General features: G+C 40.4%; 1 protein-coding gene across 1 annotated transcript in view; it reads right to left on the bottom strand.

Moving 5' to 3' along the window:
- The window catches only part of LOC122558993 (ninjurin-1), a 62,245-nt gene extending 39,714 nt beyond the window's left edge, over window positions 1-22,531 (bottom strand). The window contains exon 1 of the mRNA XM_043708027.2: window positions 22,282-22,531. Within this exon, the coding sequence (XP_043563962.2) occupies window positions 22,282-22,350 (69 nt within the window). The 5' untranslated portion in view covers window positions 22,351-22,531. The remainder of the gene's footprint in view (window positions 1-22,281) is intronic.
- Window positions 22,532-27,395: the final 4,864 nt, after the last annotated feature.

Genomic DNA, 27,395 nt, shown 5'->3' with positions numbered 1-27,395 from the left:
GCCCCTTGAAGGGCAAAGAATATTATGCTCATTCTGTAGCTACTTATTCCAGTACAGACAAAAGTTAATAAAAGCCATAAGCAGAGGGACACGTTATTTATTGGTATAAAATAACACCTCTCCAAAATAGAAAATAAAATCTGAGACATATACAAAAAGAGAGTAAACAAGTTTGAGGCATTGAAACGTTGTTTTAAAGCAGCGTTTGCTTCAGAATGAAATGTTATCATAGACCAATGTGGTAAAGCTTTAAAAGAGAGAGAGACAAATAGTGAGAAACAGCAGAAAGATTACAGATGGAAGATGAGCAGGCAGAATTTCACCAAGACAAAGATCCACTATTTTTCCATGAATAATGCTCTGGGAGATCAACTGTTTGAATAAAATATAACAGTAAGAGTCATATTTTATAGGCAGCAGAACCTCATTCAATAGCATACTGTGATGAGTAGTCACATTCAGGAAACTTTACACTGGCTGTAGTTGGAAGCTCAATATGACTTGGGTGAAATTGTTCTGAAATAGCCACAAACATGTAACAGATCTTACAAGATAACATCTATCCCAGCAACCCTTCATTCTCAGCTATTGGTTAAACCTCTGAGCACATTTCAAAACAAAAGAAATAAAGCAAATAACTCTGGCCCTTTTCTGTGAATAATACTGAGCTGAAGCTGTAGCAGCTCATTTGATATATATGACTTAACTGAAGCATTTCTTTATATTTTAAAAAAGTCTTGCCAAATTTCTGCTGTGATTTCAGGGTAATTTTGGCAGCAAATAAACTTTTAAGTTAATTCATCTATATGACTTTAGATTGTACTGAATCCAGAAACAAGGTTTTCTGGACACCATGGAACAGGGTTACAGAATTTTATTGCTTAGATCGCTAAGCATTGAGGGCTATCAGAGGGCTCTTCCCAAAATATCATGATTTGAGGGTGGAGGCGTCTGTCTGTCTCTCTTTGAAAATCCACTCACAACCTCCCATTACACAACCTTTTTTTTAATAGTTCTGATGGGAACAGAAACAGTAAGCTATTCAACTTCACTTATGAACAAACAAACAAAAGAGGTTTGGCTGCTCAAACCTAGTTCACCATTTGATAAGGTAGAGGCTGATCTGATTGTGGCCTGAACTCCACATTCCTGCTGACCTCCAATAAACTTTGTGACCTCCTTAATCAAGAATGTATCCACTGTGATGTAAACTATGTGATAAATATCACTCACTGACAAATATGATTTTCCATCTAGGTTCTGAAGATCCTTGTGTGGCAGATGAGCACTCGGTCCTAGAATCACATCTCTGACCACATATTTGGAAGTTGTTTCTGGGAGGTGGAATTGTTCCTTAGCCCTGAGCTCTTTGGCATTCCTTTCTTTGGTTCCTTTTCCATACTTGTGTCCCTCCTATGGGAGCTTCCTCCAAGTCAGTTTATTCTGAATGAGGGTCTCCCACTGTGTTGACGTCTATGTTGTATTTCTTGAGGGATGCCTTCAGGGAAGCTTTGAAATGTTTCCTTTATCCTCCTCTCATTCAAGAGCCTTCCTTGAGCTGGGTGAAGATTTGCTTTGGCACTAGCACATGCCTGGCATAGGGGAGGTGGTGTCAGGTGATCAAGGTTGAGATGCTGGTACCATTGGCTGCTTCAAGGATGGTAATGTTGGTACACCTCCCAGCTGATGTGGTGAATCTGTCTCATGTGGAAGTACTTCTCTAGGTGTTGAGGGGGCATCTATACATAGTACAAGGTTCAGAGCCATGCAGAAGAGTTAGAAAGATGGCTGCCTTATTCACAAGGATCTTAGAAACAACACAGATGTCATGGACATTGTAGACTTTCATCCTTAAGAATCCTAAGGCAACTTGTAGATTGGATGTGATGTTGAATCTCTACATCAATGTCAGCCCTAATAGCTGATATATATACACAGGTAGCTTCCTATGTAAGGGAAATGTTCCAAGTTTGGATGCATTTCTTCTCTGATGCCAATGGAGGGATGGACTGGAATTTGACCTTAAATGGGTTGGTAAAGAACTTGAGTCATCTTGAGGTTGAGGCTGAAACCAATTCTTTGGTATGCTCCTGCGAAGGCATTAAATGATGCTATGATATATATTTAACATCATTTATTGTAAATTTGGAGATCTGGTTTAAGAGTTAGTAATCTGTGGGTCTTCTATGTGTCTGTAGTTAGAAATTAACTTGTAATTATTTCTGTAGCCAATGTGATTTCCTTGTAAACAGTCTTAACACCCAGCTTTAGGGTCAATACATTTTTGTGTATCACTCAAAGAATCTTTTTGTTTATCTTAGATTGCTTTGCAAACCAGCAAGGTAACTAATTACATTAGATTAGATTAGATTACATTACAGTGTGGAAACAGGCCCTTCGGCCCAACAAGTCCACACCGACCCGCCGAAGCGTAACCCACCCATACCCTTACATTTACCCCTTACTTAACACTACGGGCAATTTAGCATGGCTAATTCACTTGACCTGCACATCTTTGGACTGTGGGAGGAAACCGGAGCACCCGGAGGAAACCCACGCAGACACGGGGAGAATGTGCAAACTCCACACAGTCAGTCGCCTGAGGCGGGAATTGAACCCGCAGTGCTAACCACTGTGCCACCATGCCGCCAAGGCTTGTTGGCAATTTTGGTAACTTTTTTTTGAGCTTTAGGGAAAACCTCATAGTTTAGAGTGGAAGACTTTTGGTTTTAGATTTACTGAGTTTTGTGCAGTCCTGTGGAGTTTTTGGAATAGGATGACTACATAAACCTGTGCTCCTGAGAAGGGATGGATATATAGTGAACCCGGTTACTTTAGAGTGGACAGTTAGTACTGATCTCCAGCCAGCAGTGTTAGTATAAAACCCAGAAGAGGTTACTTAAAGCTGAGTAGATTTAAGCTCGGGTGCATAATAACTCCAGGAAGAAGCCACCTGCAATTCTAGTCTAAAAGTGGAAGTCACAGCTGTTGCAAACATCCCTACTTTTATAGTTCATTGCCCTTGCAATAAGCAATAACATTTCAAAGTTTGTGAGAAGATTTGTAGCTTGGGTGCTCGTTGTTGTGGTTCTGTTCGCCGAGCTGGGAATTTGTGTTGCAGACGTTTCATCCCCTGTCTAGGTGACATCCTCAGAACTTGAGAGCCTCCTGTGAAGCACTTCTGTGATGTTTCCTCCGGCATTTATAGTGGTTTGTCTCTGCCGCTTCCGGTTGTCAGTTCCAGCTGTCCGTTGCGGTGGTTGGTATATTGGGTCCAGGTCGATGTGCTTATTGATTGAATCTGTGGATGAGTGCCATGCCTCTAGGAATTCCCTGGCTGTTCACAGTTTGGCTTGTCCTATAATAGTAGTGTTATCCCAGTCGAACTCATGTTGCTTGTCATCTGCGTGTGTGGCTACTAAGGATAGCTGGTCGTGTCGTTTCGTGGCTAGTTGGTGTTCATGGATACGGATCGTTAGCTGTCTTCCTGTTTGTCCTATGTAGTGTTTTGTGCAGTCCTTGCATGGGATTTTGTACACTACTTGGTTTCGCTCATGCTGGGTCCTTTGTCCTGGTGAGTTGTTGTCTGAGAGTGGCTGCTGGTTTGTGTGCTGTTATGAGTCCTAGTGGTCGCAGTAGTCTGGCTGTCAGTTCAGAAATGTTCTTGATGTATGGTAACGTGGCTAGTCCTTTGGGTTGTTGCATGTCCTCATTCCGTTGTCTTTCCCTTAGGCATCTGTTGATGAAATTGCGGGGGTATCCGTTTTTGGCGAATACCTTGTAGAGGTGTTCTTCCTCTTTTTGCAGTTCAGGTGTGCTGCAGTGTGTTGTGGCCCTTTTGAACAGTGTCTTGATGCAACTTCTTTTGTGTGTGTTGGGGTGGTTGCTTTCGTAGTTCAGGACTTGATCTGTGTGTGTGGCTTTCCTGTGTACCTTTGTGGTGAATTCTCTGAGGATGTCACCTAGACAGGGGACAAAACGTCTGCAACACAAATTCCCAGCTCAGCGAACAGAACCACAACAGCAATAACATTTGATTTGTCTTCTTAAATAACTTGCTGCATCTGCATACTTACTTTTTATGATTCACATATTGGACACCCAGATTAATCTATATGTCAGAGATTCATAATTTTGCTCCATTTACATAACATACTTCCAGACAATCTCATCACCATTTTCTGGAAATAACCCCATCAAGTCACAATATACTCATCCAAAGTGGGTAAACATATGTTCACAACAGTCAAATGCAGGAAATATAACCTCGTACAACATTTTCTGCCAGTTGCAATTTTCAAAAGCTAAGCACAAGGGGTGTCCATTCAATTATTGGTGCTTAGGAATTGGTGGTTGAGACCTCAGGGCCATAAGGTCTGTGAAGTGCAGATCCCATTAGGGACAAAGGAAAAATACATATGGCCTGTATGCCAGCCTAGCTGAGGACTGGTATAGCAAATCTCTTCATTCAGTCTTCTTAGCACATGGAATTGATCCATGGCTAGAAATATGCTCAACAGTGAGGGACGCAACATCTCCAGTGTGGGCAGAACACTTACCCCCCCAAGAACTACACTCTAAACAAGGTGAAGTACTTCCCTCCTACAAATTGCAGTGTGACCATTCTAAAATGTATAAGATATGATGTTCTGGAACTCGATCTTTAATTTTAGGATAAATTAAGGACTTCATGTAATTTGAAATCTGCTTGACAGTAATTCTGGTTGGTTTGATTGGTGTAGAGCAATGGAATACTCAGATTGTTTTACTTGAAAGAAAGTGTAAAGTAATTTTATTAAGAAGCAATGACAGTTCGCAACTTCATCTTTCAAAGTGTCAGAGATATGCTGAGGGTATTGGATTGTAGACAGTTGTGCTTTATTTTGTCCACCTACTTCAAAGATGATAGAGTTGGAGTCAAGAATATATAGTCAGTATGTCTATCTGGAAGCAAAGTTAATGTCCTTCACATTACTATGGGGGAAGATGCTAGAGAAAACTATTTTGAGATTATGTTACAATCTTTCTGACAAGTCAATGAATCTCTCAAGTGGATAACAATTCTGTGTGGTCAGCAAAGAGAACATGTTTTACTTACAATTTTCCTAGTTATATTCAGGGGGAAGACAGACTCTATTCAAAGTGATGCATTCTGTAGCCATCTAAGAATTCTGAGATTAATCTGGCACATCTGTAAGGAGCTCACTGAAACTGAGGAGAGCTCTGCAAATAGCCACCAAAAGTTACTACACAGAGAAAGTAGGGGATTCAGGAACCCATTGTTGGAAGAAACTGTGGACTGTTTGCCAATTCCATGGGGAGTCCAACATGTGTTAAGTATAAAAGGGAAACATTCTTTTTTGTCATTTACATTGCCTATAAAAAAGAAAATAGCATCTGGTTCAAGCACATGTAGTAATTTGTCAAGTACAAGTTTCAGAATTCTAAATCTTCTTCTCATCCTTTTCAAATATTTATTGGAAATTTGAATTTTATCTTTAAACATAAGAAACGTCTATAGAAATTGTGGGAGACCTTTTTGGATGTTCCTGTTTTATCACTATACAAATTCCATTAATGCAGAAATAAGAGAACAGAAGTATGTATAACTGTATGAAAACTGTATAATGAGTTGGAATGAACCACTACCATGATCAGTGAATTCAGTCACTGAGAAACATTATCATTGTTTTCTACAAAGCAAACCTGACAAGGAAGTAATTTTCAACTTCAAAATGTGTCAGTCAGTCAGACAAAATGGTTATTTCTGATGATACTTAGTTTTATCTCTTTATAAGCCTTGCTATTGCAACTGATGTTCTATTTTAAATGTTTATCCCCGTGGAGATGCTAATATAGTACTCATATCGAGCACCTTGAACTGATGTAGTTACCCAGCTGATTTGCATAGAAACCCTATGTCAGCTCATCTTCTGGAAGAAAGCAAATTCACCACCCAATATCAATATAACCAACAAGGAATAAATGTTTCTTGATAGGCTGGAAAGAATATTTATTTCATGACCTTTAATGAAAACTTTTTGCTTTCCTGCTGAGATTCTCTCACAATTTCTGTGTTTATTTGTTTCAGATCTCCAGCATCTACAGATTTGTTTGTTTTATATAAGTGCAAGTTAATCCTTCTTTCTTTGATAGAGGTAAACTTGCAAAAACAGCAGATAATCTTGGTTTTCTCAAAAGAATTGAAGGAACTGATTAAACAGTTTCCTTTCCATAAAAATGTAGATATTTGGCAAACATGAAAGTAAATTACAGGGGGAGTTTTCTTTTTGTCATTGGTGGTGCTTTCCAAATTCTTTCCATGTTAATGGACCCTTCTAAATTTTCACAGAAAATAATTATCAGTGTCGGGAAAAATCCAACTATCGCCCCTAGTAAAACAAAAGTAAATATGCTCTGCTGAGACTGAATTGCAATGATATGCATGTTTTAACAAAACTGCCAAGCAGTGGTATACTGTAACTGGATACTTCCCAATTCCTCTTCAAGAGAGTTCATTTAAGTTCACCAAGTATTCTCTCATCTGACTTGGTGTCTGCAAACTGTAAAAATTACTTTCCAATTGATGCTCACAGCAAAAAAGGCCCTGTCTGTCAGGAGTGCAAGGCAGTAAAATGAAGCATTGCTCCTCACATTTCTTCATCTATTCATTTTAATCATGAGGATCTCCCCTGTAATGTCTGTTAGGGCAGGTAAACTCTCCTCTGAGAATGCCATTCTGTAAAATTAGCCGGGTGGTTAAACTTTCCTTACAGTTTTCTATCAAGGCAGTTTTTTAAAAAAATAGAAACCCCATAGTGTAGAAACAGGCCATTTGGCCCAATAAGTCCATTCAACCCTCTGAACAGCATCCCCAGGCTCAGTCCCCATCCTATCCTTGTATCCCCTATGCTAAAGCACCTAACCTACACATCCCTGGCCAATCCACCTAACTTGCACATCTTTGGACTGTGGGAAGAAACCAGAGCACCAGACGGAAACCCACGCAGACACAGGGACAATGTTCAAACTCCACAGAGACAGTCACCTGAAGCTGGAATTGAACCCGGGTCCCTAGCAATGGCAGCATTGAGCCATGGTTGTAGGACATGAATCACACAGCAGATGACCTACTCCAGATTTATACCAGAACATCTCTACTCACTAACTTTCTTCATCATTTATACCATTCCTGGGGTACACCAACTGAAAAATCATCTAGCTTGTTCCTTCTCTATGCAAAAGACCAAACGGTACACTACATATATGGCAGCATGATGGCTCAGTGGTTAGCATGCTGCCTCGTAGCACCAGGGACCCAGGTTCAATTCCAGCCTTCAGTATCTGTATGGAGTTTGCATCAACTCCCTGTATCTGCATGGGTTTCCTTTAGGTGCTCTGATTTTCTTCCACAGTCCAAAGATGAGCAATTTAGGTGGATTGGCCATGCTGAAGTTGTCCAAATTGTTCAATGCTCGGTGGATTAGTTATTGTAAGTTCAGGATCATGGGGATGCAGTCAGGGTCTAGATGGGAAGCCCTTAAGAAGGTCAGTGTGGCCTTGATTGTACCCCATCTGTACTGTAGGAGTTCTATGATTCTGTAACTACATCCATTCTAAACAATTTCAGGTATTACAGAACACAAGTCACTTTGCTGGCGTGTTATTTTAATTTCATTTTCTCTTAACACTTTTCACTTTTTTCATTTTTAAAAATTAAATAATATAATTTGTTACATTACGAAATGAGAAGTTTTCAAAATTTTTCTTTTGTACTCTGTACAGACATCCTCAAGCTTAAAATGTTTCTAATTTCAATAAAAGAGGGATAAAGGAAGATGGTAATTTCTTTTAGAAAAATTCGCTTGGTGATCCCTGTTGTTTTTATTCCTATCTTTTTATTCCTTTTTTTCACATCCATTTGTTTTTATATTGCATCATATGGATTTCTTAGAATTTCTAAGTGTTCAGTGAGAGTATCTAAACAATATGAAGTGATCAATGTAGCTAAGAAAATACCAGGATATATCATCAGAGTGTAAGACTACATGTTTTGTTCTGCAATTAAACCTTGTGTAAATCATTAGTGAATCTCCTGTAGTGAATACAGTGCAATATTTAGCACCCTCCCTTCAAAGAGAACATTGATATGTTTGGGAAGGCTCAAACAAAATTATAATGGAGTTTAAACCTCGGAATAACAAATTGTTGTAAATTAGGATTAGGCTGTATACGGACGCAAGTGGCAAAGCAAATGAGAATAGATTGAAGTTCAACGTAATTATAAATCATGGCTAATGTAATTGCTAGCCAATTTCTGGAGTTTTGTTTAATTTATATTGGGCGGCACGGTGGCACAGTGGTCAGCACTGCTGCCTCACAGCGCCAGAGACCCGGGTTCAATTCCCGCCTCAGGCGACTGACTGTGTGGAGTTTGCACATTCTCCCCGTGTCTGCGTGGGTTTCCTCCGGGTGCTCTGGTTTCCTCCCACAGTCCAAAGATGTGCAGGGTCAGGTGAATTGGCCATGCTAAATTGCCCGTAGTGTTAGGTCAGGGGTAAATGTAGGGGTATAGGTGGGTTACGCTTCGGCGGGTCGGTGTGGACTTGTTGGGCTGAAGGGCCTGTTTCCACACTGTAAAGTAATCTAATCTAATCTAAAAGTCATGAAATAACATTTTTCCATGCAAGACCAAAGTATGATCTACATTCATAATTCCTGTACAACTGAAATTTTATCTGGAGTTTGAATTCAAGCCATAATTAAGTCATGTTAACCTAAAATGTTTGCAATTACATATGTCTCTACTGAGATGATTAGCAACAAATTAAATTCAGGCATTGTAAATTAGTTCACTGAATTACTGAGTGTATTTGCATTCCGTCAACAACTGGCATTAATCATTAACATCGGCAAACATCCAAGGCACTTCACATAGTATAAACAAACAAAAATTAACACTAAGGCGAAGAAGGAGACCATAAATCAGATGACCATGTATTTGGCTAAAGAGAAAAATTACTGGCGATCAGACTAGGCAATATATATAAGAAGAGAATAGAGTTAATATTTCAGGTTGTGGACTTCTCAAGTGCTGGTCAGTTATTACCATCTGTTTTAGTTGTTTAGTTATATCTAGGATTGGGTTTTATTAAGACAGCAGAAACTTAGACTGTAGATATATGTTACTTCTTATTGAACATTATGAACATTGAGCAGGAAAAAGGCTTTACATGAGACATCCAAATAAAATCACCTCCCAAAAGTTCTGGTTATCATGTGGTCTTAGATCATCAATGACGCTGACTATTCTATTTACACTTAACATTAACCCCTTTACAGATGTGACCTGAAAAGCTAACTTTTTGTTTTTCTCTCTGCATATGCTGCTTGGCCTGCTCCATAATTCTAGCATTTTCTGTTTTTATTTTAGATTTTCAGCATCCATAACATTTGTCTTTGTACTTGGTTGAAGAGGAAGCTTCTAAGTGATGTCTTAAGGAAGGGGGAGCAAAGTGTTTGGAATGGGAGTTAAGGAGCATTTGACTGAGACAGCTGAAGAAATGGCCACAAACAATGGCCAGTGATGGAACAAAATGGAGTTTTGGACAGTGTAGGGCTTGAGGAGGATATGAGTGAGGAGAAAGTGAATCATTGAGAGAGAGGTCATGGAGGGGTTTGAAAATGAGGATGAGAAAGGAGAACTTCAAAATCAACAGTTTGCAATAATTCAGTGTCTTTAACATTGCAAAATATCTTGGAGTGTTTCACTGACCATAATCTGATAGCATTTGACAAAGAATCACATACAGGAAGGTGACAGCCTTGTGGTATTATCACTACACTGTTAATCCAGAGATATACTTAACATTCTTGAGACCTGGGTTCAAATCTTGCCATGGTAGATGGTGGAATTTGATTCCGATTAAAAAAAAAATCTGGAACTATGAATCCAATAATGACCATCAATTCATTGATGAATTTTGGAAAACCCCATTGTGTTCACTAATGTCTTTTAGGAAATGGAATTACCATCCTTACTTGGTCTGGACTACATGTGACTCCAGACCCACAGCACTATAGGTCCTAACTGGGAAATTAGGGATGGGCAATAAATGCTGGTCCAGCCAGTGATGCCCACATCCTGTGAATGAATTAAAAGAAAGGGAACCCAGGGTTCAGAGAGGGGGTGGAACTGAAGGAAATCAGTATTAGTAAACAAAATGGTGCTGGGGAACTTAATAGGTTAAAGGCTGACAAATCACCAGGGACTGATAATCTACATCCTAGAGTAACTAAAGGATATGGACCTGAAGATATTCAATGTATTGGATCTGTGGGAGTACATTGGAGGGTAGCAAATGTAACACCATTATTTAAAAAGGAAGAGAAAAAGTAGAGATTTACATACCAATTAGCCTCACACCAGTAGTGGGGAAAATGCTGGAGTCGTCTACTTTAAGAGATGTGATAACACAACAAGCATTAATGAGTTTGGACAAAGCATGTGTTTATGAAAGACAAATTATGCATGTAACAATAATTTGAACAGATAATAGAGAACCAGTAGATGTGTGATGTATTTGGATGTTCAAAAGGTCCTTCATAAAAGGTTAGTGGAAAAGTTAAAGGACATGGGATGGGGGTAATACATTGGAAAGGATTAATAATTGATTAACACACGGGAGTGGGAATAAAGGTCTTTTTCCATATGTCAGATTTTGACTCGTGGGTACCTTAAGGATCAGTGTTTGGGCCCCAGATATTCAAAATTCACATATAACCTGGATGAGGGAATCAAATGCAACATTTCAAAATTTGCTGATGACACATCACTGGGCAGGATTGAGAGTTGTAAGGAGGAGGAAAGGAGGCTTCAAGGTGATTTACACAAGCTGAGTGAGTGGACAAATGCTTGCAGACACAATACAACATTGTTCAATGTGAAGTTATACATTTGTGTGCAATAAAAATATTATTTAAGTGGTCATATATTGTGAAGTGTGGATATACTAAAGGATGCGGGTGTCCTTGTACACCAGTCAGTCAATGAAAGTAGACAGGCAGGTGCAGCAAGCAATTAGGAAGACAAATAGTTTATTGCTTTTATTGCAAAGGAATTTGACATCAGCAGTAAGGATGTCTTATAAGACAGCAAAACTGTGAGCAGTTTAGTTTAACTTGAGACTGTGGTCAATGAGAACGACAGAATTTGTGGCTAGGAATGGAGTTTGTGGTGGCGAGTGAAGGAAATGCCTTTGGTCTTCCTAAACTGGAGAAAATTCTGACTCGCTCGAGTTTGAGCATTGGGCAAGCAACCCTGAGGCAGTGGAAACATTGAGAATTATTGTGTGGAGGCAAAACTAGACTGCACTGGCATGGATATGGAACTTGACTTTGTATCTGCACATGTTACCAAGGACAGCAGGTTGATGAGAAATTGGAGGGGGCCAAGCTCAAATAAACTCCAAAGGTAACCATGCAGAATTGGAAGGTACAGGAGGTATTGACACATCACACTACCCTCATCTCATCAGTGACATTAAGGATATTGAGCCTCTGGTTAAGATAAGAAGGAGGCATATGTTAAGTATAGACAACTGGGATCAAGTGAATCTCTTGAAGAGTAAAAAGGATGTAAGGGCATTAAAAGAGAAATCAGGAGGGCGAAAAGGGGATATGAGATAGCCTTTGCAGAGAAGCGAAAGAGTAATCCAAAGAGATTTTACAAATACATTAAGAACAAAAAAGCAACTAGGGAGAGAATAGGGCCCCTTAAAGGTCAACAAAGTCATTTATGTGTGAAACCACAGGATATGAGAGAGATACTAAATTAATATTTTGCTTCAGTATTTACTGTGGAAAAAGACATTAAGGCAAGGAAACTTGGAGAAATAAATATTGATGTCTTGAAAACAGTCCACATTACAGAAGTGGAGATGCTTGAGGTCTTTAAAAAGATAGTTACATAAATTGCTGGGACCTGATCGAGTGTATCCCATGACATTGTGGGAAGCTGGAGAGGAAATTGTGGGGGTCCCAGCAGAGATATTTATATCATCTACGGCCACAGGTAAGGTGCTGAAAGATTGGAAGGTGGTTAATATTGTGCCTTAATTTAAGAAAGGCTGAAAGGAGAAGAATGGGAATGATAGACTGGTGAATCTGACATGAGTGGTGGGTAAGTTGTTGCAGGGGATTCTAAGAGATGGGATTTACATGCATTTGGAGAGGAAAGGACTGACTGGGGATAGTCAGCATGTCTTTGTGCTTGGAAATCATGACTCACAAATTTGACTGAGTTTTTGAGGATGTGACCAAAATGATAGATGAAGGCAGAGTGGTAGACATGGTCTGCATGGATTTTAGTGAAGCTTTTGACAAGTTTCCACAAAGTAGTGTGGTTAGTAAAGTTAGATCACAGGATGAGCTTGCCAATTGGATACAAAATTGACTTAACAGTAGCAGACAGACAGAGGATGGTGGTGGAAGTTTGATTTTTGGGACTGGAGGCCTATGACCAGCAGTGTTCCACAGTAATCCAGGCTGGGTCCACTATTGTTTGTTATTTATATGAATAATTTGGATGAGAATTTAGAAGGCATGGTTAGTAAATTTATGTATGAACCAGAATTAGAAGTGTAGTGGACAGTGAAAAAGGTTTTATAATTGGGTCCTGATAAGTCACCGTACAACTATTTTGGCAGCAAATATTGTGGTGATCTGTAGTGCAAAAATATATTTTGTCTCGGGGCATATTTTGCTAAATATCAACACTTGCCAATGAATAGGAAGCTGTTGAAAATTATTTCATGCAGACATGTGAAACTGTTCACATTATCAAATAATCTTTTGAACTGGTAGGATTATTACAGTTGATATTATAATGTTGTTGTCCTCTTAAAAAGCTATCCTGGATGCATTTTAAGAATTCTGCTCCTTTCACATTATGACTACCGTTATTAATGCTCCCATCTTGTATGTGGCAGGTACTCATGCGACTCAGCTAACGTTGTCTATCTCATACGCTGCAAGCAAGGATGCCCTGATGGATGGGACATTAGCGAAACCAAGCAGAGGTTATGGCAATGGATGAATGGATACCACACAACAATCAACAGACAGGAGTGTTCCCTTCCAGTCAGGGAACACTTCAGCGGTCTCGGACACTTGGCCTCAGACCTTTGGGTGACCATCCTCCAAGGACAGGCAACAACACAAAGTGACTGAACTAAGGCTGATAGCCAACTTTGGTTCCCATGGAGATGGCCTCAACCAGGACCTTGGGTTCATGTCACACTACAGGTGACTCCACTCCACTACACACACACACGGATTCTATCTCATACACAAGCTCTCCCTCATATGCTCACATATAAGCTCCCATACTCACACACCATCCTCTCAAATACGCCTCCCTTTCCACTCACACATACACACATTCTCTCACAGACATTTATAACCACCACCCCTCCCACACACACATACCCACATGCACATGCACACATATAAGTTTGTGGGGTGAATTTGTACTTGCAGAATTACATTTTATTTTGCTCAAAAACTGCATGAATCCATGTAAGATTCTGTAAATCCACTTTTTACATTAGAATCAGTCTAAACATTGTGACACAGACAGTCTCACACTGAGCAACTCACACCTTAAATGCACTATCTGGGCCGACATGACACCAATTGTTAAAGATCACTTGAGAATGTAATTTTTAAAAAGTTCTGCGATTTACATATGAAAGACCTGAAACCAACATGTTCATTCCAAAAGATGAGAGACTTAACAAACAATCCAGGTCTTTTTCAATATATCATTTCAGTTGCATCACACTGTAAACTTTTGCTCTAAATTCTGTGTCTTATGATCTTATACTCCACAACCACCTGATGAAGGAGCTGCGCTCTGAAAGCTGGTGCTGCCAAATAAACCTGTTGGACTATAACCTGGTGTTGTGAGATTTTTAACTTTTTAATTAATGCTGGGGAAATTGAAATGCCCTACTATCACTACCCTATTAATTTTTCACTTTCCTAAAATTTGCCTATGTGCCTATTTTTCTATTTCTCTCAGTGGCCTATAGTACATTCCCAGCAATGTGACTGCATCTTTTTGATTTTTATGTTCCATCTACATGGTTTTATTTGAGCAGCCTTCGAGGACATCATCCTTTCTTACTGCTGTGATAAATTCCCTGATCAAAACTATTATACCAACTCCTCTTTTACCTCCTTCCCAGTCTCAGGTGAAGACCCTGTATCCTGGGATATTGCACTGCCAATCCTGTTCCTCTCTCAACAATGTCTCAGAGGCAGCAATGATATCTTATCCCCATGGTTTCATTTGTGTCAATGTGTTCTCTCCCTTCAGGTGCAGCCTCAGTGGTGGGTCACATTAGCACTGATGCTGCTGAGGTTGCTGGCTCACTCTAATTGGACTGACAACTCTTAGAGGGCAGGTCACCACCCTTAAGAATGTAAGAAAATGGAACAGGAAGTAGGCCATTCAGCCCTTCCAAGACAATTCCACAATTCAATGCAATCACGCTGATCACAGAATTACAGAATTATTATAGCCCAGAATGAGGCCATTCAACCCATTTTGACTACACTTGCCGATATCCCTGCACACCCTTTCTATTCATATAATCATCCAATGCCCTCTTGAATATCTCAGTCTCCACTGCATTTCTAGTCAGAGCATTACTTCAGCAATTGAAGATCTTTTTTTCGCACATCGCCCTTGCTTCATTTGAACATCAGTTTAAATCTTCAAAGTTCAACACTTCCCAGCTTCTCAGTATTTCTGTATTTCTACTTTTCCAACCAACATGGATAATCTCATATTTATTCATATTATATGTCCATTTGCCAAATTTTTGCACACCAACTTAACTTCTTTAAAACCCTTTGAGAAATCATTGTATCCTCTACACGACACAACTCATACTTCTGCTTTGTTTTGTGTCATCTGCAAACATGTTACATTCAGCCAAAAAGTTTTATCCATAGTATTCACAATGCCATGCACATTTCTTGTTATTTTAATTGACATCAATGATTATGGTTGGCTGAATACTCATGTTTCACCCTGCTACATTGGATCACATTCCACCGAAATTGGTGAGATGAAAGATTATGCTACCTATTAACTCTCTGGGTTTGATGTAACTTTGTGCAATGATAGCACAAATCCTCCTGGACACATGCCACAGGACAACTGACATGAAAAATTAACACGAGCACAGGAATGGTTGGTCTCTGAAGATGTCTAAAATATAAAATGCTTCATTCCCATCATTACAATCCTTCAACCTACATTTCATCCAACCTTTTGGTACCTTTTTGAGTTATTATAGAGTCATAGGGTCATAGAGATGTACAGCATGGAAACAGACCCTTCGGTCCAACCCGTCCATGCCGACCAGATATCCCAACCCAATCTAGTCCCACCTGCCAGCACCCGGCCCATATCCCTCCAAACCCTTCCTATTCATATACCCATCCAAATGCTTCTTAAATGTTGCAATTGTACCAGCCTCCACCACATCCTCTGGCAGCTCATTCCTTACACGTACCACCCTCTGCGTGAAAAAGTTGCCCCTTAGGTCTCTTTTATATCTTTCCCCTCTCACCCTAAACCTATGCCCTCTAGTTCTGGACTCCCTGACCCCAGGGAAAAGACTATGCCCATTTACTCTATCCATGCCCCTCATAATTTTGTAAACTGTTATAAGGTCACCCCTCAGCCTCCAACGCTCCAGGGAAAACAGCCCCAGCCTGTTCAGCCTCTCCCTGTGGCTCAGATCCTCCAATCCTGGCAACATCCTTGTAAATCTTTTCTGAACTCTTTCAAGTTTCTCAACATCTTTCCGATAGGAAGGAGACCAGAATTGCACGCAAAATTCCAACAGTGGCCTAACAAATGTCCTGTACAGCCGCAACATGACCTCCCAACTCCTGTACTCAATACTCTGACCAATAAAGGAGAGCATACCAAACCCTTCTTCACGATCCTATCTACCTGCGACTCCACTTTCAAGGAGCTATGAACCAGCAACACTCCCTAGGACCTTACCATTAGGTGTATAAGTCCTGCTAAGATTTGCTTTCCCAAAATGCAGCACCTCACATTTATCTGAACTAAACTCCATCTGCCACTTCTCAGCCCATTGGCCCATCTGGTCTAGATCCTGTTGTAATCTGAGGTAACCCTCTTCGCTGTCCACTACACCTTCAATTTTGGTGTCATTTGCAAATTTACTAACTGTACCTCTTATGCTCGCATCCAAATCATTTATGTAAATGACAAAAAGTAGAGGACCCAGCACCGAGCCTTGTGGCATTCCACTGGTCACAGGCCTCCAGTCTGAAAAACAACCCTCCACCACCAGCCTCTGTCTTCTATCTTTGAGCCAGTTCTGTATCCAAATGGCTAGTTCTCCCTGTATTCCGTGAGATCTAATCTTGCTAACCAGTCTCCCATGGGGAACCTTGTCGAACGCCGTACTGAAGTCCATATAGATCACATCTACTGCTCTGCCCTCATAAATCTTCTTTGTTACTTCTTCAAAAAACTCAATCAAGTTTGTGAGACATAATTTCCCACGCACAAAGCCATATTGACTATCCTGAATCAGTCTTTGCCTTTCCAAATACATGTATATCCTGTCCCTCAGGATTCCCTCCAACAACTTGCCCACCACCGAGGTCAGGCTCACCGGTCTATAGTTCACTGGCTTGTCTTTACCACCCTTCTTAAACAGAAATATAAGTGTGTATTCATTGAAGTTTTCTATTTTTCCTCTTTTTAAAACCTCAAGTAATGTAATAGATACTTCTTATGTTATAAAGGTTTGAGTAATAATATTGAGATCTTTGTTTACTATATAATTTTTAACAATGTCCCCTTTACATCAATGCAAAATTTGTACATTAATAGGTTTACGTTTCATCACTTGACTATCAGTATTATTCAGCTGTAGTTTGTGAGAGAATTAAATGCTACCTTGTATTAGCAATACCGTCTTTAACTTGGAACATGTGTTCAACTCCAGCTCTGACTCAAGGGAATGAAGGTCACATTTCTTTCCTTGGCAATGGGATCTTATCCAATTATGCTATCCACAGCTTAGTAAAGCACAGTTGTAGGCATACCAGATATTCATACCACACTCATTTAATCTGTTAATAACATGAAGCGGCACTGTAGGAGATTTTGTTCTCTTCCAAGTCTGGATTATATCTGTAGTTCTTGAACAAGTCATCTGAAATACATTAAACATCATTTGTTCCATCATATTCTCTATCTCCCTCATTGTCTTTAAAACCATGGCTTTGATTATCCTACCTTCTCACTTGCTGAAATGTATCTCCTGTACTTCCTACTCAATGATCATGCATTGTTTAATTACTGTCCTTCTTGTCCATCTTTGGTTCCATCTTATCCAGGCGAGATCACTTTTCAGCCCATTAAAATTAGTTCTCTTCTAGTGTCAATGGTTTACATTAAATTGTTCCTTGCTTTTCTCCATTACTAATCTAAATCGAACCATATGATGATTGTTCTGATTCAAGAGATGCCCCATAAACATTTGGTCCCTCTCAATCATCAGCATCATATCCAGCAATGCTCTTTTCTAGTTGGGCTGAGAAGCAAAGTTCTCCTGAGCATGTTACAAAACATCTTTCATGCGTAGCAATATTATTTACCATATTTTCTTTACAAACTTGCATTCTAAATCTGCATTTGTCTCTTTTGTTGTACTTTTTAGTTTGCCTTGTTTAATCAGGTCCCAGTCCGGTTGAGGTTCAACCAGTCCCTTTTGAAGAGGGACCTCATATCCCAAAACTGGTTCCAAAGCCACATATCTGAAGTCCTCCCTCCTAATAACATACCTCAAATCACACATTGATTCTCCTTAACTTTCTATCTCTGCTTTCGCTATCATGATTGGGCCTACTTTTTAAACTTCCACTCTAGCTCCTGAAAGTCTGATTATAGAACCTCAGTACCTGCCTTTGTTATTGGTATCACAACTGCTGGTTCAATCCTATAGCCGTATTGAATATCATGTGATGTCCTTTGTCTTGGCAATGTTAGAAATGCAGGTTCCTTTAAGGGTAGACCACGATAGCTTCAGGGTTAATTGAGTGTAGATGATGCTCATTGGAGTCTACTTAACAGCAGGGTCTCCAGAGCTCATTGAGATTGCAGTGCATTATTTCCCCCTCCAAAACTATTTTGATTTACTGTCCTCCCTCTTTTCCAACCCTTCCTTCTGTTATTGTTGCACTGTCCCCTGTGGGCACTGATTGTTAACTGGTCTTTTAATTGGAGAAATGGGTGATTTGGTGGTGGTTTATAAAGAAAAAGATATAGGTTTCTGTGATGAGATGACAGCATAGTGGTGATATAGGTAGACTACTAAACCAGAGGACTAGATTAATTCTCCAGATACATGACTTCAAAGCCCACCATGGTAACCTTGATATTATCATACCATAAAAGAGCTGGATATATCCACAGTATGAAACTGGCTTCTGTCCAAGGAAAGGGTGGAAAATAGTAGTTTTGCTAAACTCTAGGTTAATGATAAAACAGTTGTAAGTCACAGAAATCCATCTTTGCCTGGTTTAGTACATGGATAACTTCCTGTTAAACATGATAGCACAGGATTTAACTTGATCTCTTCAGGTAGGCAGAAGGTAATCTCTGTTTATAAGACAAGGCTACTGGCAGCTTTTATGAGGAAGTCGCATGTTAGGATCATGAACCACAATTAGTTCCAGGTTTTTTTGGAATTGGAAACATTAAATAATGGAAGAACATGTTGGAAACGTGAAATTGGGTCATTTCTCTAGCCAACAAGAAGCAAAGTATGGTTTTGGATTTTCTTTACCAGGAAGCAGTGTGAAATAACTTCACAAAGGCTGGTATCCCATCACCAAGTCACCACTTATTTACATGTGGACAGTCTTTGACACTGATCCAGCTTCCTCAGAGCCAGTTCTTGGAGTGAACAAGATGTCTGACACTCCCGTTTTTATCTGTCAGCTAGGCCTTGTGGCTGTAAATCTGGGTCAATCAGGGAATTTATATTCCATGAGGTCGACCTTGTTACAATCACTTCAGAATAAGATTAGGAATAAAGCATGTTTGGAACTGGATGTAACTAATTGAGGTACAGAGTCATAGAGATGTATAGCATGGAAACAGACCCTTCAGTCCAACCCGTCCATGCCGACCAGATATCCCAACTCAATCTATTCCCACCTGCCAGGTGGGATTACTGACTCCAACTCAAGTTATGGACAGAATTTACAAAAAAATGACTTATTGGAAACCTTCAAGGCAATTTCAATATTTGATAAGTTTATGAAGATGTACAATCAGTCAGTGTAGGAATATATCATAGATTTTGAGATGTTTATAAAAAACACTAAAGAAATTCAATCTAGAAATTCTGAAGTCTGTACTTGCATTCAAACTTTTGGTTTTGACAGATGGTGGAAATTCTGTAGTGAGGCAGGGAATGGAGGACTCCCTGATTACTGACTCTCAAAGTCAAATTGGGGCTAGGCACAAGTGCTTGTCAAAGAAAGAACTGCTGGAAGATGTTTTGAAGGAATCATAACTTTAAGAGATTTCATGATCAAGGAAAATGCAAGATTAAGGTGATACCCAACAACAAATGACTCCAGCAATACTCAGAGAATAATTACCAGTAATAGGTTTGTCTTGTCTCACTATCTAAAGAAGTGTCCACAAAATCAGGAGTCAAGTATTTGAGGCACTCAAAACAGAAGGTTCCAATGATTAATATGATAAGGATGAGCAGCAAAAAAATATTTCATTAGATGTACAAGACTTGAGTCTGTCCATGAGTATCTTAATTGCCAATTCATTCAATTGTGCCATACTAGATGGTGACCATACCTCAAGTGTGTGGGGTCAATTTGCTAAACTGTTATTTGAAACTGTTGTCAAGCAGATAAAAAATAAAAATGAAAGCACTGCCTGATTTTGATTTGGGAATGGTAATATGGGAAATTAATAGGCATTAATGGATTTGAAGAAATGGGACAAGGCTCAGAATATTGATCTGTTATATTTTGCTCATATGGTAACCAGGTTTACAGTATACCCACTGTAAGAAACAACAAGGACAGACTACTGTAGTGGATAAAATCCATCGATATGCATGCAAATATTCAAATCATTTACATTTATAAATCACTCAAGAAATATAATATCATGTGTTAGGATGCAAGATAAAGTGATTTAAAACAGTAGCGAATCATTTAGTTATAGTCTAAAGTAAAATTGCCTTAGTCTTAGACTATACTATAGGATTGCTCTTTCATTAGAAAGAGTACACTGGTGGTGGTTTAACCCGCGGGTCACCATGCCTGAGGCGAAGGGATAGATTGATAAGGAGAGTCCTTCATGGTAGCCTTAGCTGGTGCAGGAAAACAGCCACATAGTTGGCATCACTCTGCTTTGTAAACCAGCTATCCAAACAACTGAGCTAACCAATCACTAAAGGGAATAAGGGAATTGGCCTTCCTGACTCTGTTTGGATAATATGACTCTTACTAATACAATAGAGATTTAACTGCACACTGAAATGGCTTGTCCTTTTTAAAGAAAGTGGCAATTAGGGTTTGACAAATAACCAGTGTCATACATCGCCGAAAATGTGTTGCTGGAAAAGCGCAGCAGGTCAGGCAGCATCCAAGGAGCAGGAGAATCGACATTTCGGGCATGAGCCCTTCTTCATGCCCGAAACGTCGATTCTCCTGCTCCTTGGATGCTGCCTGACCTGCTGCGCTTTTCCAGCAACACATTTTCGGCTCTGATCTCCAGCATCTGCAGTCCTCATTTTCTCCTCAGTGTCACACATAGCCAATAAATGAATCAGACAGATACAAAAGCAAAATACTGCAAATGGTGGAAATAAGAAACAAAAACAAAAAATCTTGGAAGGTCATCTCAACCTCCAACAATAGCTCTATTATCTCTATAGATGCTGCCTGACTTGCTTAGAATTTCAGCGATTTTTATGTTTATGTTTTTAAAACAGAAAATGGTCTCACTTCAGGAAAGGAAACCTGCTTTCTTTACCCAGTCTGACCTCACAAACCACCGTTATAACTAGAGGATGGATAATAAATGCCAATTTGCCAATGCCACCTACTTACTGTGTATGCCTGAAAATGAACGTCCACAAACTAGCCAGGTCACACGGAGATCGTGACACCTGTCGTCCACAAATGAAATCCGAATGCCTCCGACCACAGAATATGGGCTGCCCAAATAAAAGTTCTACGAACCGTTCGAATTTCTCAGAATTTATAAATCACACAACACCTGGTTATAATCCAACATGTTTATTTCGGAGCGCTGCTCCTTCATCAGGTGGCTGTGGAGCAGGACCATAAGACAACTTATTTAGATATAAACTCTGTCTTTATGGTCCTGCTCCACAACCAACCGATGAAGGAGCAGTGCTCCGAAAGTTAGTGCTTCCAAATAAACCTGTTGGGCTATAACCTGGTGATGTGTGATTTTTAACTTTATCCACCCAGTCCAACACCGGCTCCTCCACATCAGAATTCAGACATCCCCACGTCTAACATTATCTGACATTTGACATACATTGAACTACGGTACACGTTATTATTGAGATGCCTCTCGTCCCAGCTATAAAGTAATATAGGATAATAAATAGTAGTGGCGAAAATCTCTACTCTGCTTTTGAAGAAGTGTTTGCATTTATCATTTATCGACTAATGTCTAAAACTTCAGATGAAATGAACAAGAAACAGAAATGTATTTGGCAAAGTTGTTTTCTTCCATTTACTCGGAACCAGGAGTACGATCAATTCTTATTCCAGATATCTGTCTTTAAGCCCGTTATCTGGGAAAGCACTCCCTAATGTCAACCGATTGCAACATCTCTGGGCCATCCTTAAATTTCAAATGAAATATTTTATGGACGCGTTCATTTGGAGTTATTATGTACAATGTTTGCATTCCCTGATGCTGTTTCTATAATCTCCATGTTACAATAGAACGGTAGGAAAATCGGGCCTAATGCTCAGAGCTAAACATGTCCACCTTTGGCCAGGAGCAGTGAGTGGTGAGGCCAGTGGGATGGTTTGGGGCTCGCTCTGAACTCCAGCTTCGCCCGCACTGTCCACAAAGCGGACTCTCTGCCTGTGTGTGTCTGTGTAACTGCAGCCACTCAGTGACAAAGCCGCTCCTACCTCTCCCACATCCCCAGCTCTGCCGCCGTTCCTCGGATCGCCGTTCAGCTCGATGCTTTCGGACTCCATCGCTTTGACCCTGTTTCTTTTTTCTCTCCACAATCGAAGAACTGTTATGCTGAGTGCGGGGAAAGGCTCAGGGCCGAGCGCCGGCTCTGTAACCTCTCTGGCGCTCACACAGGGATGAGGGCGTCCCCGCTGTAACTGGGCTAGAAAGCAGTGAAAGCCAACGCCATCGGAAACTCCACCTAGTGGGCTCATGTCACCCCAGTCTGCTGCTGACGCTCAACTCAGGAGCTACTCAGAGAAAGCCTCAGTCTGCATTTTAACAGAGCATGGGACTTTCCAAACAATGAAGGCTTTTTAAAAAATGTATTTTTAAAAAGGCGCTCAGACGTCCGATTGTCCCGATAAGTGCTATATCAAGGCAAACCTTCCTCGTATAGAGATTAGTTTCTTCAGTCCGAGAAAATACAACTCATTCACATTCATTCTTCTGATTGACCTGTTTGCAGGGATTGACGCTGGGAAATTAACTGGAGGATTACACTCGATGGCGTTAAAGTGAGCGAGTTTGAAATCTCAAGGGGCATGGCCATTCCTGCCTTCCATTAGTGAAGGTCTCATGCACAGGATTACTGACCGGCTGAACGAGAGGTTTCTCAGCCATGCTGGCCTGCAGTTAAAACCGTTGGTCACAGAATCACAGGATCCCCTAAAACACTCATGAGGGAGCTAGTGGGTAACCAAGCCATATTGCCCAGTGAAGTTGAAAATAGGAAGGTCTTAAGTATTTCACGGGAGAGACCGGGACATGTGGAGAAATAAATGGAGGAACAGCTCCTGGACACATCATTAGGATAACAGAACATTCCTCAGTCAGGTTCATTATGGCACAGAAAGAGACCATTCTGCCCATTGAAACCACGCCTGTTCCATGCAGCGCAGGGTAAGATTTCAAGTTCTCTCTCACGTCCGCCTGGTGAGCAAGTTTGCTAAAACAGCAACCGACGAATTTCAAAAAGAAATCGGAAGCAATAAAAATGTAATTTAAATAAAGGATTAATTATTAGAAATAGATACTTAAAAATATCAAGCAGCAGAGCTAACGAACAAAACCGCTTTGCCATCTCCATTAAAAGGCCGCACTAGACAGAGACAAATTAATCCATTGTCCTGATCAGCGAAAGATGCAAGTTAGGACCAGTGCGCGGAGCCACATTGTTTTTAACTAACAATGACCTTGTGTTCACTTGTGGCGTTAGCCTCAGCAAAATTCATGTGAGAATTGGGATTGGAAGCGTGTTTGTCCTCATTCAGAAAGTTCCTCCACTTTAAGCCTTAACTAGTCTTAGAATCGAATGGAACCATAGAATCCCTAAAGTGTGGAAGCAGGCCATTCGACAATCAAGCCCACAGGTCCCCTCCAAAGAGCATCACACCCAGACCCACCCCATCCCTTGGACCCTGTATTTGCTATGGCTAACCCACCTAAAGTCTTGGGACTTTGGGAGGAAACTGGAGTACTCAGAGGAAATCTACATAGATGCATGGAGAATGTGCAAACTCCACACAAGGGTGGAATCAAACCTGGATCCCTAGTGCTGTAAGGCAGCAGTGCTAATCACTGAGCCACCATGCTGCCTCTTATGGATAGATTATTAGGGAGGAGGAAGTGGGGAAGGATTGGTAGATGAGTAGCTCACTTAGTCTCAGGATTCACATGCACATACTCTCTCCCCCACTTCTTTCTATCTCCCCCATCCCCAAACATTAATTCCTTTTCACACAAATACTATCACTCCCTCGGATTCATGATCCCTCCCACTTCATCCCATACACACTCCCTCTCCTCAGTCCCCTTCCTCTCCCCCTCTCTTTCTCCAAAATATTTGTTGTTTTTTTTCCCCCTTGATTTCTGTTTATAAAATCATATGCACCAATTAACCTGCCTGTAGCTATTAGGAATGACCTTATAATCTTTCCTGAACAATTGTGCTATGTTTACCAATTTCCAATCCTCTGATACATATAGTTAGGGAAGGTAGCCTTCCGATTATCTCAACCCCGACTTGCCTTAGTTACTGGGATATAAGCCATCAGGACTAAGTCTTTTCAGTACATGCTGGTGATCAATTTTCATCCCATCCATTACCTCTGTCATTTCCATCTCTACCAATATTTTGTCAATTTTGGCTTCTTTATTAAACACTAATACAAGACATTCTGGACTATTTGATCCTTACCCCATATCCCTAAACATACATCACCATATAGTCCTCAGCAACTCTACATCACCTGTTTAGACTTCACCTGCACATAGAGGATTTTTGGGTCATCTTTTATGATCATTGCATTCCATCCTCATATTATGTGGTTGACAGTCTTATTGTCCTCTTCACTTCCATTGTCAACTTGATAAATTTGGCTTGGATCTTGTTGCAAGAATTCACCTGACATACATCCTACATTTTTTTTGTTATATTCTTTGTCACTCTCATCATTCAAGGAGCACTGGCTTTGGTTCCTCTGGCTTTTCCTCTTGTTGGTATGTACCTAGCCTCTATCTCAAACCATCTTCTTTTTAAAGATTAGACATCACTCTAGTTATTCCTCTCAAACTCTGATTCCAGTTTACCCTGGCTAGATCCCTTTGCACCCCATTGAAATTAGCTGTCTTCCAATTTAGATGGTCAATTTTTGGTTGTTTCCAGCTGCTCTCCATTATTAATTTAATCCTAATGATACAATAATCATTCATATTCAAGTATTCTCCTCCACTTGGCTCACTTCATTCCCAGCACAAGATCTGGCAAGTTTCCTTCCGACTAAATATCACTCCTCCTGCTGGACAGTCAGTGTTACTGAATATTATATCCTCCTAATTTAGATATATTAACAAAGGAAATAGATTTTCTTCAAATTGACTTAATCTTGCAGAGAAAGCCAATGAGTAGAAATTAATTAAATCTACTCACTACTTGCAGTTTCCTCAGCACTGAAAGCATTGAACACTGTCCACATTTGCTATCTACAAAATCAAGAAGCCTCTGAAAGGGAATTATTTATAACATTACTGTGTTTCGTTTTCAATATTAATGATGAGAACTTGGGAAGTGATGATTTGTAATGAGGATCTGAGTTCAAATTCACCCCAAAATAGTGAAGTCAACATAAGCTACCTCTGTCTAAAATATGCAAATTAATTACAATTGGACACAGCCAAAAACCTGTTCACACATTCCTGAAGAAGGGCTTATGCCCGAAACATCGATTCTCCTGTTCCCTGGATGCTGCCTGACCTGCTGCGCTTTTCCAGCAACACATTTCCAGCTCTGATCTCCAGCATCTGCAGACCTCACTTTCTCCACACATTCCCAAGCCAAAGCCAAGCTTTTGTAGAATCTTATAGTTGTTTATTGCATTTAAAATTGACCACGTTTCAGGAGAATACATCTTCAAAATCCAAAGCCAATTTCAGTCTAGAAATTTCCAGTTGAAGCAGTAACTACAGACTTTTGGAGGTAGAGTATAACATTTTCACTACCCTTATATTAGAAATGATATTAATCATTTCAAATGATTTGTCCTTATCTACTCTATTATATCATTATCATTCTAAAGACCTTAACTTTTAATCTATGGGAATAGAAGCAATGTTTCTATTCAGCACAGTTTGGATTCAAAAGACTATCTGGGTTTAAAAGATTAAATAATGAGAATGGATTTTGATAGCCAATGCATCTTTCCTGAGGCTCAATGTCCCTGGTGAAACGTAAAAAAAAGACTGAAACTGAAATACAAAAGAAAAAGCCGCAACTAAATGTAACAAAAACAAACAAAAAAGCAAAAGGAAAACCAATTAAACTTGTAAGTGGACAACTTTTAAATGTTCTGAATGTAGGTCCATTAGAATGAATGAGTTTGGTAATTCATCCTGGCAAACTTTTTCTGCAAACATCTAGTGGGATCAAAGCTGATCTGTATATCTAACCTGTCCACCTGCCTTGTCTTCTTATACATTCGTGCCCTTGGCTAACAAAGATGTATCAATCTTACTCTTAAAATGATGAAATGAACAAACATCTCTTGCTTTTGAAGGTGCAGAGTGTACCCTTCCATCACTTTTTGCATGAAGTTTCTCTCCAGTGACTTGGCCCTGATTTTAAGTTTATGTCTCCTTATCCTGGGCTCCTCCACCAGAAGAGAAAGGCTGATTTCTAACTACACTATGCATTCCTTTCAATATTCAAAAAACATCAATTAAAATAGCACTTACATTTCAGTAGCCTGATTTATTTAACATTTTCAACCAAACAGTCAGTTTTTGCGCTGTGTGACTCTATGCCTCTATAGCCTTTGGAACCCAGCTAGTTCGGTCCAGGATGGTGATGGAGTAGGGCTCCTGTGTCAGAGCTTGTCTACTCTGACCACATCTTTTTCTTTGTCTTTTTTTCTCCTCCTTTTTCTTTTTTGTTAGTTACTTAACTTGTCCTGAGCTTGGACAGCAATGGTCGTGGTGAGAGTCCAGCACATGGACCTCGAGTGAGCCCAAGGCATGGACCTTGAGTGGGCCCAGGACGCAGAATCCGAGCATTCCCAGGGCAGGGGCCTTGAGTGGGCCCAGGACACGGACCTCAAGTGGGCCCTGGGTGCAGATCTTGAGCAGGCCCAGGGCATGGACCTTAAGCAGGGTCAGGGCATAGACCTTGGGCAGGCCCAGGCCATGGACATCGAGCGGGCCCAGTGCATGGATCTTGAAAGAACTCAGGGCACAGACCTTGAGCAGGCCCAAGGCATGGATATTGAGTGGGCCCATCACACGGATCTCAAGTGGGCCCAGGGCATTGACCTCGAGCAAGTCCAGGGCAAGGATCTCAAGCAGGTCCAGGTCATGGACCTTGAGTGGACCCAGGGCGCGGAAGTCAAGTGAGCTCACGGCACAGATCTCAACCGGATCCAGGGCACGCAACTCGAGCGAGCCCAGGGCACGGACCTCGAGTGGTTTCGAACTAGACCAAAGGTGTGGACCTTGAGCGGGTCCAGCATGGAGAAGAGTGAGCCCCTACTTACTTCTCTGGAGCAAACACAGGACCTGGAATTTGCTACTGCTG

The sequence above is a fragment of the Chiloscyllium plagiosum genome, unplaced genomic scaffold (assembly GCF_037043375.1).
Source record: "Chiloscyllium plagiosum isolate Xiang-an unplaced genomic scaffold, Cpla_swu_hap1 HiC_scaffold_14, whole genome shotgun sequence".
In the NCBI taxonomy this organism is placed as follows: Eukaryota; Metazoa; Chordata; class Chondrichthyes; order Orectolobiformes; family Hemiscylliidae; genus Chiloscyllium; species Chiloscyllium plagiosum.
Note: the sequence above shows the minus strand (reverse complement) of the source record. Positions and strands in the feature narration are given on the sequence as shown.